The sequence below is a fragment of the Hemitrygon akajei genome, chromosome 17 (assembly GCF_048418815.1).
Source record: "Hemitrygon akajei chromosome 17, sHemAka1.3, whole genome shotgun sequence".
In the NCBI taxonomy this organism is placed as follows: Eukaryota; Metazoa; Chordata; class Chondrichthyes; order Myliobatiformes; family Dasyatidae; genus Hemitrygon; species Hemitrygon akajei.
The window spans coordinates 30,794,159-30,809,080 of record NC_133140.1 but is presented as its reverse complement, the minus strand read 5'-3'; the positions used below and the strand labels follow the sequence as shown (position 1 = coordinate 30,809,080).

At 42.6% G+C, this 14,922-nt stretch overlaps 1 protein-coding gene across 1 annotated transcript in view; it reads left to right on the top strand.

The window, feature by feature from the left end:
• LOC140740585 (tubulin polymerization-promoting protein family member 3-like) overlaps nt 1-14,922 on the top strand; it is a 45,118-nt gene that overhangs the window by 24,577 nt on the left and 5,619 nt on the right. The window contains exon 3 of the mRNA XM_073069871.1: nt 7,287-7,440. Coding sequence (XP_072925972.1) covers nt 7,287-7,440 — 154 coding nt within the window. The remainder of the gene's footprint in view (nt 1-7,286; nt 7,441-14,922) is intronic.

Here is a 14,922-nt window from a genome sequence, read left to right as displayed (position 1 = left end):
CTGTAAACACAAGACTACACGGTACTGCCCTCTGGCCTACTGCTGTAAATACAAGACTACACGGTACTGTCCTCTAGCCAACTGCTGTAAACACGACTACGCGGTACTGTCCTCTAGCCTACTGCTGTAAACACAAGACTACACGGTACTGTCCTCTAGCCTACTGCTGTAAACACAAGACTACACGGTACTGCCCTCTGGCCTACTGTTATTAACACAAGATTACGTGGTACTGCCCTCTGGCCTACTGCTGTAAACACAAGATTACACGGTACTGCCCTCTGGCCTACTGCTGTAAACACAAGACTACGCAGTACTGTCCTCTGGCCTATTGCTGTAAACACACGACTACGCGGTACTGCCCTCTGGCCTACTGCTGTAAACACAAGACTACGCAGTACTGTCCTCTGGCCTATTGCTGTAAACACACGACTACGCGGTACTGCCCTCTGGCCTACTGCTGTAAACACAAGACTACGCAGTACTGTCCTCTGGCCTATTGCTGTAAACACAAGACTACGCGGTACTGTCCTCTAGCCTATTGCTGTAAACACAAGATTACACGGTACTGCCCTCTGGCCCACTGCTGTAAACACAAGACTACACGGTACTGCCCTCTGGCCTATTGCTGTAAACACAAGATTACGCGGTACTGCCCTCTGGCCTACTGCTGTAAACACAAGACTACACGGTACTGCCCTCTGGCCTACTGCTGTTAACACAAGATTACACGGTACTGCCCTCTGGCCCACTGCTGTAAACACAAGACTACACGGTACTGCCCTCTGGCCTATTGCTGTAAACACAAGATTACGCGGTACTGCCCTCTGGCCTACTGCTGTAAACACAAGACTACACGGTACTGCCCTCTGGCCTACTGCTGTTAACACAAGATTACACGGTACTGCCCTCTGGCCTACTGCTGTAAACACAAGACTACACGGTACTGCCCTCTGGCCTATTGCTGTAAACACAAGACTACACGGTACTGTCCTCTAGCCTATTGCTGTAAACACAAGGCTACGCGGTACTGCCCTCTGGCCTACTGCTGTAAACACAAGATTACATGGTACTGCCCTCTAGCTTATTGCTGTAAACACAAGACTACACGGTACTGCACTCTGGCCTACTGCTGTAAATACAAGACTACATGGTACTACTCTCTGGCCTACTGCTGTAAACACGACTACGCGGTACTGCCCTCTGTCCTACTGCTGTAAACACAAGAACTCGGTACTGCACTCTGGCCTACTGCTGTTAACACAAGACTACTCGGTATTGCCCTCTAGCCTACTGCTGTTAACACAAGACTACTCGGTACTGCCCTCTGGCCTACCGCTGTAAACACAAGACTACTCGGTACTGCCCTCTGGCCTACTGCTGTTAACACAAGACTACGCGGTACTGTCCTCTGGCCTACTGCTGTAAACACAAGACTACTCGGTACTGCCCTCTGTCCTATTGCTGTAAACACAAGACTACTCAGTACTGCCCTCTGGCCTACTGCTGTTAACACAAGACTACGCGGTACTGTCCTCTGGCCTACTGCTGTAAACACAAGACTACTCGGTACTGCCCTCTGTCCTACTGCTGTAAACACAAGACTACTCGGTATTGCCCTCTAGCCTACTGCTGTAAACACAAGACTACGCGGTACTGTCCTCTAGCCTATTGCTGTAAACACAAGGCTACGCGGTACTGTCCTCTAGCCTATTGCTGTAAACACAAGGCTACGCGGTACTGCCCTCTGGCCTACTGCTGTAAACACAAGATTACATGGTACTGCCCTCTAGCTTATTGCTGTAAACACAAGACTACACGGTACTGCACTCTGGCCTACTGCTGTAAATACAAGACTACATGGTACTACTCTCTGGCCTACTGCTGTAAACACAAGACTACTCAGTACTGCCCTCTGGCCTACTGCTGTTAACACAAGACTACGCGGTACTGTCCTCTGGCCTACTGCTGTAAACACAAGACTACTCGGTACTGCCCTCTGTCCTACTGCTGTAAACACAAGACTACTCAGTACTGCCCTCTGGCCTACTGCTGTAAACACAAGACTACTCGGTATTGCCCTCTAGCCTACTGCTGTAAACACAAGACTACTCAGTACTGCCCTCTGGCCTACTGCTGTTAACACAAGACTACACGGTACTGCCCTCTGGCCTACTGCTGTTAACACAAGACTACTCAGTACTGCCCTCTGGCCTACTGCTGTTAACACAAGACTACGCGGTACTGTCCTCTAGCCTATTGCTGTAAACACAAGACTACTCGGTACTGCCCTCTGTCCTACTGCTGTTAACACAAGACTACTCAGTACTGCCCTCTGGCCTACTGCTGTTAACACAAGACTACGCGGTACTGTCCTCTAGCCTATTGCTGTAAACACAAGACTACTCGGTACTGCCCTCTGTCCTACTGCTGTTAACACAAGACTACTCAGTACTGCCCTCTGTCCTACTGCTGTTAACACAAGATTACACGGTACTGCCCTCTGTCCTACTGCTGTTAACACAAGACTACTCAGTACTGCCCTCTGGCCTACTGCTGTTAACACAAGACTACGCGGTACTGTCCTCTAGCCTATTGCTGTAAACACAAGACTACTCGGTACTGCCCTCTGTCCTACTGCTGTAAACACAAGACTACTCAGTACTGCCCTCTGGCCTACTGCTGTTAACACAAGACTACACGGTACTGCCCTCTGTCCTACTGCTGTAAACACAAGACTACGCGGTACTGCCCTCTGTCCTACTGCTGTTAACACAAGACTACGCGGTACTGCCCTCTGTCCTACTGCTGTTAACACAAGACTACTCAGTACTGCCCTCTGGCCTACTGCTGTTAACACAAGACTACTCAGTACTGCCCTCTGTCCTACTGCTGTTAACACAAGACTACTCAGTACTGCCCTCTGGCCTACTGCTGTTAACACAAGACTACTCAGTACTGCCCTCTGTCCTACTGCTGTTAACACAAGACTACTCAGTACTGCCCTCTGGCCTACTGCTGTTAACACAAGACTACACGGTACTGCCCTCTGTCCTACTGCTGTAAACACAAGACTACGCGGTACTGCCCTCTGTCCTACTGCTGTTAACACAAGACTACTCAGTACTGCCCTCTGGCCTACTGCTGTTAACACAAGACTACTCGGTACTGCCCTCTGTCCTACTGCTGTTAACACAAGACTACTCAGTACTGCCCTCTGGCCTACTGCTGTTAACACAAGACTACGCGGTACTGTCCTCTAGCCTATTGCTGTAAACACAAGACTACTCGGTACTGCCCTCTGTCCTACTGCTGTAAACACAAGACTACTCAGTACTGCCCTCTGGCCTACTGCTGTTAACACAAGACTACACGGTACTGCCCTCTGTCCTACTGCTGTAAACACAAGACTACGCGGTACTGCCCTCTGGCCTACTGCTGTTAACACAAGACTACACGGTACTGCCCTCTGGCCTACTGCTGTTAACACAAGACTACTCAGTACTGCCCTCTGGCCTACTGCTGTTAACACAAGACTACGCGGTACTGTCCTCTAGCCTATTGCTGTAAACACAAGACTACTCGGTACTGCCCTCTGTCCTACTGCTGTTAACACAAGACTACTCAGTACTGCCCTCTGGCCTACTGCTGTAAACACAAGACTACTCGGTACTGCCCTCTGTCCTACTGCTGTAAACACAAGACTACGCGGTACTGTCCTCTAGCCTACTGCTGTTAACACAAGACTACACGGTACTGCCCTCTGGCCTACTGCTGTTAACACAAGACTACGCGGTACTGTCCTCTGGCCTACTGCTGTAAACACAAGACTACTCGGTACTGCCCTCTGTCCTACTGCTGTAAACACAAGATTACACGGTACTGCCCTCTGGCCTACTGCTGTAAACACAAGACTACTCGGTATTGCCCTCTAGCCTACTGCTGTAAACACAAGACTACTCAGTACTGCCCTCTGGCCTACTGCTGTTAACACAAGACTACGCGGTACTGTCCTCTAGCCTACTGCTGTTAACACAAGACTACACGGTACTGCCCTCTGGCCTACTGCTGTTAACACAAGACTACGCGGTACTGTCCTCTGGCCTACTGCTGTAAACACAAGACTACTCGGTACTGCCCTCTGTCCTACTGCTGTAAACACAAGACTACGCGGTACTGTCCTCTAGCCTATTGCTGTAAACACAAGGCTACGCGGTACTGCCCTCTGTCCTACTGCTGTAAACACAAGATTACACGGTACTGCCCTCTGGCCTATTGCTGTAAACACAAGACTACGCGGTACTGTCCTCTAGCCTATTGCTGTTAACACAAGACTACGCGGTACTGCCCTCTGGCCTACTGCTATTAACACAAGATTACACGGTACTGCCCTCTGGCCTACTGCTGTTAACACAAGACTACTCGGTACTGCCCTCTGGCCTACTGCTGTAAACACAAGACTACACAGTACTGCCCTCTGGCCTACTGCTGTAAACACAATACACGGTACTGTCCTCTAGCCTATGTGGTACTACTTTCTAGCTGACTGCTGTACAACACGAGGATACATGACTTAATTGTGGAAGAAAATTCTGAATAAAGGGTTAAAATATCTGAGTTGTTACCGCCCTGCTCCTTTGTTTAATTGACAATACGCCTAGTGCTGATCTTAGTGCAGAACATCAGCATAAGCAAGATGGAGACAGAGATGGTCATACATTGTAGGGAGGACCCTATGGGCTGTCAAGTTCCTTACAATTAAACAGTATGGTTTTCCTTCATATATCCAGTACAAACATATAAAACAAATTATACTTTTGTACTTTAATGACTTACTGGGTCTAAGGATTTAATAAACCTTCTTAATGTCATAAATAAAGACTCACCTTTCAGCCTGTGTTCTCAGGATGCTTGCAATAATCTATCTTAGTTTCAAAGCTGTTCTGACAACCTATCTGTGTGTGTTGTGGGCAGAAAAGAGACTGTCTCCAGCATTTTCATGGGAATTGATCAAACTCGCAGGATTAACTTTGTTTGACCTTTGTAATAGATTTTCTGTGTGCGTCACAGTATAAAAAAGACTGTGACTATCTTTCTTTCGAAGACTTGTCAATCGCACTGTTAGAGAATCATTCTTCCTTTATTCACGAATAAAGGTATTCTCTAATCACTTCAACATCCATATTCAACTTATTAGTGACCAACTTTAATTGAAATTCCTTAGCAATTAATTTCCCTTACACAAATAAAGCTAATCTTTAAAGGTTTTTAATCTTTACCTTTTCTCTCCACATTCCCATAATCTCCCCTCAGATTCTACCTCTTTATCTATACATTAGGGTCAATATCTATACATCAGATAATATTCCTTAAAACTTCAAATACTATAATACTATAACACTATATTATAATAGTGCTGTGGATATAGTATCACTATGGAAAAGATCTTAGTGATTGTAGGGATGCCTTACAGTGGACTGAAAAGCTTGAGCATGTAGATATTAAGAAAGAGGATGTGCTGGAGCTTTTGGAAAGCATTAAGTTGCATAAGACACCAGGACTGGATGAGATGTACCCCAGGCTACTGTAGGAGGCGAGGGAGGAGATTGCTGAGCCTCTGGCAATGATCTTTGCATCATCAGTGGGGACGGGAGAGGTTCCAGAGGATTGGAGGGTTGCAGATGTTGTTCCCTTATTCAAGAAGGGGAGTAGAGATAGAACAGGAAATTATAGACCAGTGAGTCTTACCTCAGTGGTTGGTACATTGATGAAAAAGATCCTGAGAGGCAGGATTTATGAATATTTGGAGAGGTATAATATGATTAGGAGTAGTCAGCTTGGCTTTGTCAAGGGCCTGATTGAATTTTTTGAGGATGTGACAAAACACATTGATGAAGGAAGAGCAGTCGATGTAGTGTATATGGATTTCAGCAAGGCATTTGATAAGGTACCCCTTGCAAGGTTTACTGAGAAAGTAAGGTGACATGGGATCCAAGGGGACATTGCTTTGTGGATCTAGAACTGTCTTGCCCACAGAAAGCAAAGAGTGGTTGTAGACAGGTCATATTCTGCATGGAGGTCGGTCACCAGTGGGGTGCCTCAGGGATCTGTTCTGGGACCCTTACTCTTCGTGATTTTTATAAATGACCTGGATGAGGAAGTGGAGGGATGGGTTAGTAAATTCGCTGATGACACAAATGTTGGGGGTATTGTGGATAGTGTGGAAGGCTGTCAGAGGATACAGCGGGACATTGATAGGATGCAAAACTGGGCTGAAAAGTGGCAGATGGAGTTCAACCCAGATAAGTATGAAGTGCTTCATTTTGGTAGGTCAAATGTGATGGTAGAATATAGTATTAATGGTAAGACTCTTGGCAGTGTGGAGGAACAGAGGGATCTTGGGGTCCTAGTCCATAGGACACTCAAAGCAGCTGCACAGGTTGACTCTGTGGTTAAGAAAGCGTACGGTGTATTGGCCTTCATCAATCGTTGAATTGATTTAGGAGCCGAGAGGTAATGTTGCAGCTACATAGGACCCTGGTCAGACCCCACTTGGAGTACTGTGCTCATTTCTGGTTGCCACACTACAGGAAGGATGTGGAAGCCATAGAAAGGGTGCAGAGGAGATTTACAAGGATGTTGCCTGGACTGGGGAGCAGGCCTTATGAGAATAGGTTGAGTGAACTTGGCCTTTTCTCCTTGGAGCGACGGAGGATGAGAGGTGACCTGATAGCGTGCACAAGATGCTGAGAGGCATTGATAGTGTGGATAGTCAGAGGCTTTTTCCCAGGGCTGAAATGGTTGCCACAAGAGGACACTGGTTTAAGGTGCTGGGGAGTAGGTACAGAGGAGATGTCAGGGGTAAGTTTTTTTACTCAGTGAGTGGTGAATGCGTGGAATGGGCTGCCGGCAATGGTGGTAGAGGTGGATACAATAGGGTCTTTTAAGAGACTTTTAGATAGGTACATGGAGCTTAGTAAAATAGAGGGCTATAGGTAAGCCTAGTAATTTCTAAGGTAGGGACATATTCAGCAGAACTTTGTGGCCCAAAGGGCCTGTATTGTGCTGTAGGTTTTCTATGTTTCTATGGATGTCTCATTTGAAAAGTGTATACAATAAAGAAAAGTACAGTATTAACTGTTCAAGTGATTTGCAAATTCCAAATTCTATATATGAGGAAGTTTAACTGATGCACATTTTAAACATGGTATAATGATATAATGATTTAATTCTTATTGCCATTTTTAAAATCAGAAATGAAGTATTTTAATTACATATACACACAGGGCCAAAACAGCTCGCATAATCACCTTTGAAGAGTTTAAAAATGCTCTGGCAGAGCTGGCGCCAAAGAGATTTAAAGGCCAAACTAAGGAGGAAGCTACCGAGGCTGCTTACAAGCTGATTGCAGGGAAAGATCCAGCAAATATTGGTGTAACGGTGAGTGAATCTACAGAAATCCTCCAGTGAGGGAAGAAACGCCACCTGGCATGTTTCATGCATCATAGGATCACCAGACACAGGACGTTGTTGCTGAGGACAGGGGATGAGTCAACATTAAATAATAAGGCAGGAAAACATAAGGCAGTTCTCCAAAACTGCCCCGCAATGTCTTGAATCCCTTGTGCATTTGAATTTCTGACTACAGTCCTTATTTGCCTTAATGCCTTGTGCATCTGAATTTCTGATGATCCACTCCCTCTGCGATTGCAAACAAAAATGCCTTGAATGGTTTTGTGCAGAAAAATTCACAAGATGATCAAAGTAACGCCACATTAATCATGATCGATTTATCTAGTTTTATCTTAATTTTATGCATACTGTATCTTTTCCAGACATTAACTTGTCCATTTCTATATTAAAGATGAACAGTGAATCCACACATGTATGTTAACTGTTGTCTAATGGTATTTAGCTGGAAAAGAGCAGGCTGACAAACAATCTTGCCTTGTCTTTTTGTAAGTTTACATCCATACAAACATATAACTGCAATCAGGTTCATTGTTTTAAACACACCATTCCGTCCCCCTTGAGTCTACAGTTCCCCAGGGCTGTCTGGCCTGCCTTCCTGAAATAACTGAAAGCTTTGTGCTTGCCACATCATATGAAACTGCCAGATTAGGCAGCTTCTTTATAAGTACCCACGAAAATCATTACTTAGGAGGTGTTGCACTGGTTTATCTGTCCCCTGAGAGGGTACGTCCAAATGCTTAGTTTTGGACACTTCTAAAGATACATTTGCCAGCACCATGAAAACAAATAAAATACAGAGAACCGATCTCTCTGGCCACATCGCCTTCCCCACCTTTCCAGTTCCTCTCTCTCACTCTGTGTCCCAAGAAGATTTGAGATGAGATCTCAGAGGGACACTAGCTCGACATTCCTGTGTATGTGTGTGGTTTGCTAACAGCAGAGACTATTTGCACAGTGGGGATCGACACAAAGAGTCTGAGAATACGTACACAACACTGGAAGAACTCAGCAGGTCAGTTAGCACCCGTGAGATAAGAGTAGCCAACGTTTCGGGCTGAGACCCTTCATCAGGAGTCTGAGTCTGTTTAACGGCCTCATGAGGTGCCTGAGGCTGCAGAGGCTGCAGAACTGATGGGTAGGTCCCCACGTAACTGACTTATTCTGTCTGTTCTCTGGGTATCTATGGAGCCTCCCACCAACAACACATGAAATACTGGAGGGATTCAGCCGGTCTGGCACCATCTACGGCAGGAAATGGAAATTCAGAGTTTCGGGCCGGGACTCTTCATCAGGACTGGAAAGGAAGGGTGAAGAAGTCAGGATGAGAAGCGGGGGTAGGGGAATGGGTACAAGCTGGCAGATGGGAGGTGAAACCAGGTGAGTGGCAAGGTGGGCGTCACCAGTCTACCTCGACACATTCATGATCTTTGCTGCCTGCTGACACCACGAGCACTGTGACCAGATTATGTAACATTACGATCTTCCCAAAAGTAAGTGAATGTTAACTCACCCCAAATCCCCTCTGACGGAACCGCTGATCTTCCTCAATTCACTGTCTATAGTGGACCATCCTTCGCCCATCTCGTCTCTGGGTGCCACAGCACGGGACATCGCCTTCATTTTGACCCGCAGAAGAGTTGTTGCTTGAGTAGTATTGCTTTTTTTTTCAGGTCAGAACAGTATCTAGCCTTCTGGCTATCTAATCCTCCCTTTTATCAGCAAACGACAATTTTGTTGAGAGTGATTCATCTTTAACAGGGGGTTTGTTTTTAGTTCCTTTATTTTCCAGGACTTTTTAAGCATGAAAGCAGAAGAAATATGTCCTTTTGGGCATATTCTTTGACCTCACTATTAACAACACAACACACAGACAAAAAAGCACAAGTTCATCAATTTTCTCTCTCCCTATCGGAAAGACTCCCCTTGCTCTCCCCATCCTCCCGTCATCTTTTCTACTACTGAGAACAAACTTACCTTGTTGCTCTTTGAGTTCCAATGAAGGTCTTTGGAGCTGAAACATGCATCTTGTTTCACTTTTGGCCTGCTGAGCTTCAGTTCTCTTGGTGTTCTCTGCTGTTTTCTTACAGCTAGAAGAAATATAACCTGCACATTATTGTCTGGGCAAACGTGAATATATATTTAAATAATGATGAGGAGTCTCGGCATGAAATTGTTTACTCTGTCTATAGATGCTGCCTAATCTGCTGAGTTCCTCCAGCACTTTGTGTGTACTGCTCTGGATTTCCAGCATCTGCAGAATCTCTTCTGTTTATATATGTTTAAATGATTGGTTACTCTGAACTGAACGTATTCATGTATGTGAAATATAATTAAAATTGCATTGATCAAAACTGGATCACTTCTGTTGGTTACAGTGTAAAAATGTCAAATTGTGACTCAACAAACACAAACAGATCTGCAGATGATGGAAATCCTGATCAAGAGTCGCAGCCCGAAACGTCGACTATTTACTCTTTTCCGTAGATGCTGCCTGGCCTGTTGAGTTCCTCAAACATTCATGTGTGTGTTCAATTCATTCACATGTTAAAATAAGACTAGATATTATTTAAATTAAAATTGCAAGTCCCTAAAGGCTGGTCAGTTTCAGAAACCATGTATTGGCTTCCAGTGATGTTATTGTTCAGAACGGCAGCCTAAAATAATAGCACCTCCGGGAAAATGTTTATTTCATCCCGTTAATCCGCCAAATACTAGATCTCTCGAAAATATCTGAATTGTTAAAGGGGGCAAGAATGGGGAAAAGGAATGGAGATAATAAAACATCACTGGAGCTTGTGGACGAGGGGGGTGCAGCGAGTGGCTCTCCTACATGAGCACGTGATAGCGAGGTTGACGCTGGGCCTCGTTCAGGCGAAGCGGCGAATTTAGTAAAAATTCTGGAAGAGATACGAGAATTCCAAAAAGACATTAAACAGCAACTAAATTATATCAAGTCAGAGCTCACCAACGTTAATCAAAAAATAACGGCGGCAGAGACATGAATTGAAAAGGTGGAAGATCATGTTCAAAATGTGGAACTACGCTAAGTAAGATGATAAAAGTGTTAAATCAACAAGAAAATAAATTATTCAACCAAGAAGGAAGGTCATGGTGAAAGAATATCAGGATATATAATATTCCTGAAGGAGCGGAGAGGTTGTCTATGGTGGAGTTTGTAGAAAACTTGCTATGGGACATACTGGAGATTCTCCTGACCATGGCACTTGACACTGAAAGAGCACACCGTGCGCTCGTCCCGAAGCCTTCTGGAAACAGGGAAAATTAGCCACGGACAATAGTAATCAGATTCCTTCAGTACAAAACCAAAGCAGAGATTCTGTGCAGGGCCTAGGGAAAGAAGAGGGTATTTTTGAATGGGAAATTAATATACTTTGATCAAGATTACTCCCCAGCAGTCCTGCAGAACCGGACGGAATATTCTGAAGCAAAGCGAGTTAAAGCAAAGAAAGATTAGATTCCAGACTCCGTACCCTGCTAAACTGCGAGTGTTTTATGAAGACTGTACCAGACAATGGAAGAGGCGACTGCAGACATGAAGGCCAGAGGGTTGCCCGTCAGCGTGATCAAACCGAGGGAAAGCCTGGCTGAGCAGCTATCCCGCTCTGCTCAGGAAATAGTGAGAGAATCGAGAAAGCAGGGGACGGGAGGAGGGCGAGAGAAGAATATCAGGAAGAGACTGTGAGTTTTCAGATGGCACCCCCTCCAGAAGAGCCAAAAGGTCTGTCTAATTTCAAAAGTGTTGATAAGCTAAACAGAAGCAAAAATAGACAGTGCTTTACTTATCTCAAGTAGTACTTAATGCAATTTGCATTTTATATTACTCAATCATTTCATTTTTTTATTCATTTATTCACACCTTTTCCCCACCTAAATGAGAATATATACATGGGAGGAATACACAGGGAAGGCTTTTCTGTGTAATGGACACAGATTTGTTCACTTACTTTCATGGGTACTGCAGTGGGGGCCCTCAACTTACAGGTAGGAGAGGCGATCTCCCACGGCTAGACCCAGGGTCATCTACTAGAGACCTCAGCCTTGGAATCACACCTTCGGTACCTTTTTTCCATTCACATTTCTTGGTTCTTATTTGTTCAGGGAGTAGATCGATTAAGTTGTATTTTGCTAATTTTAATGAAATACTGACAGATAAATACATATGGCTAAGGACAAAGTAAAATTTATTTCTTTTAATATCAATGGGCTGTTAAATCCAATTAAACTCAGTAAAATTCTATCAAAAATGAAGAAAGAAGAAGCCCATGTAGTATATTTACAGGGTATTTACAGTATATTAAGTGATAATGAGCATGGAAAACTAAAGAGAATGGACCACTAATTTGTTTTTCTCCTCATATAAATCAGGACATAAGAGAAGCATTGCTATTCTCATCTCAAGCAAACTAAATTTTGAAAAAGTATTTGAAATGGGAGATAAGGAGGGCAGATATATTCTGATAAGGGGATAATAGATGGAAACTCAGTTACTCTATTGAATATATATGCACCCCCAGGAAGTAATATTAGTTTCTTCCAGAAAATTACTAATATTATGGTAAAGGAAAAAGAAGGTCTCTTGATATGTGGGGGAGACTTAAACTGACAATTACAACCGAAGTTAGACTCTTCCAATAGAAAAGCCTATGAACCAAAGTCCTTTCATAAGAAATTTAACACACTTTTTAAGGACGTTGGTTTAATTGATACTTGGAGGGAGCTTTTCCCCGACAGAAGGGATTACACTCATTATTCTGTTCCCTGTTCCCTGTTTTTTATATTCAAGAATAGACTATTTCATAACATTTGGAAAAGATAAAGACAAAATAAGCACCTGTGGAATTGGGACAATAGACATAACAGATCATGCACCTATATATTTATCTGTTGATTTTGACCTACAACCAAAGAATACTATTTGGAAACTACATTCAAGTCTAATTAATGATCCCTATTTTAAGGAACAAATTAAAAAAGAAATTGGTCTTTACTTAGAATTCAATGATAATTGAGAGGTTTCACCTCCCATTCTATGGGAGACTCTGAAGGCTGTCTTAAGAGTGAAAATTATAGTGATAACTTCATCTAGGAGAAAAATAAGGAATAAAACATTAGAGGAATTACAAAATAAGTTGAAGGAGCTAGAAAAAAAAACACAAATTGAGTTTGGCACAGGACACATTAGAGGAATTTTTTTAAAAATTAGGAATGAAGTTAATAGTTTGGCTAGACAAGAAATCAGGAAAAATCTAATGTTTCTGAAACAGAGACACTATGAAAGTGGATCTAAATCTATGAAGATACTGGTGTGGAAACTGAAAAAAAAAAGATAGCAGAAAACACAATTCATAGAATTAGGGATCCAAGAACAAAAGTGATAAAAAAAATAAGCTAAGTGAAATTCAAGAAGCTTTTGAAGTATATTACAAAACTCTATATTCCAAAGTTCTGGGGGAAGCATAAACCAAATTGATACCTTCCTGAATTCTCTAGAGTTACCCACTTCAAGCGAAGAGCAAAATAGAATGATGACTGCTGACATAACTGAAGTTGAAACTGCAATTAGTAGGCTTAAATTAAGCAAGTCACCAGGATCAGATGGATATATGGCAGTGTGGTATAAAGAATTTAAAAATGAGTTAATTCCTGTTTTACTCCCCACGCTGAACTGGGCTCTAAAAAAGGCACAAACGCCACCCAGCTGGAAGGAGGTGATAATCTCAGCTACACTGAAAGAAGGCAAGGATAAAATGGAATGTGGGTCATTTAGACCAATATCTGTTCTTAATGTAGATTATAGATTATCTACCTCCATCATGGCCAAACGATTAGAAGAGTTTCTACCTACACTGATACATAATGATCAGACAGGCTTTATACAACAACACCAAACACAAGACAATATACGAAGGACACTAAAATAAAATTAAAGCAATAGTGATAAGCGTGGATGCTGAAAAGGCATTTGATTTGGTTAATTGGAATTTTCTTTACAGAGTTTTACATAGATTTGGTTTACATGACACAATTATTAAAACTATATATATGACAATCCCACTGCTAGGATTAAAATCAATAGATAACTATCGAATAGTTTTACCCTAGAAAGGGGCTCAAGACAGGGTTGTGCATGGTCACTGCTACTCTTCGTATTATATCTGGAACCACTAGCTCAATACATCAGACAAAATGAAGATATCCGCGGAATTACTATTAAAGGGACAGAGCATAAGAGCATAATGGCCTCTTATGCGGATGACATTTTGATCTATCTAGGGCAACCAACAAACTCTTTACCTAAATCGATGCACTCCTTTGACAATATGGATAATTATCAGGATACAAGATCAACATAGATAAAACCCAATTACTTTCATGTAACTATAGCCCACCAAGGGAAATTGAAAGTAGATATCCCTGGGCATGGCAAACAGAGTCTTTCAAATATTTGGACAACATTATGCCAAAAGAATTGGCAGAATTATCAGAATGCAATTATCCGCCTATATATAAAAAATTAAGGAAGATATAACAAGATGGAACCTAATTCCTTTTTTTAGTCTCAGTTCAAGGATTGAATCCATTAAAATGAATATTCTGCCCAGACTATTATATCTTTTTCAGACCCTACCATTAGAGAGATTAACCAAAATCAATTCAATGAATGGAACAAGATGTTATCAAGATATATACGGCAAGGTAAAAGGCCTAGAGTTCGTCTCAAAACTTTGCAATTAGCCAAGGAAAAGGGGAATGGGGCTTACCTTCTCTTAGAGATTATTATTTTGCAGCACAGTTGAGAGCTGTGATATGTTGGTGCAACCCATCATATGACGCTCAATGGAAAAACATTGAGGAGAGGATACTTTCCATCCCCATACAGGCAATTTTGGCTGCTAGCAACCTACAAAGTTACATAAATACTATTGATAACCCATGGGTGAAATGGACTCTTAAAATATGGAAAACTATTATAAAAGAATATAAACTAGAGGGAGATATTGCAATTCTTAAATGGTGTGCATATGGCTCGGATTTTACACTGAATAAACTGAATGCTAGATTTAAGGACTGGACAGCTAAAGGAATAACAGTTCTATGCAATATAATGAAAGAAGGAACACTATTTAGTTTTGAAATGCTTAAAGAGAAACACTTATTAGAAAAACAAGACTTTTATCGTTATTTGCAGATGCGACGGTATGTTAATAGGAGGGTTAAAAATGTAACCAAGGCAAGTACATGTTTGATAGAGCTATTTAGAAAAGCATATAATTCAGATAACAGTAGTAGAATCATTTCAAGCGTGCATAAGGGTTTGTCAAATCTTGAAACACATTTAACTTCATACATTAAAACAAAATGGGAGAAGGAAGGAGGGATAATTATATCTGAGGAAGCATGGGCAATAATATCAATGGAAGTGTACCA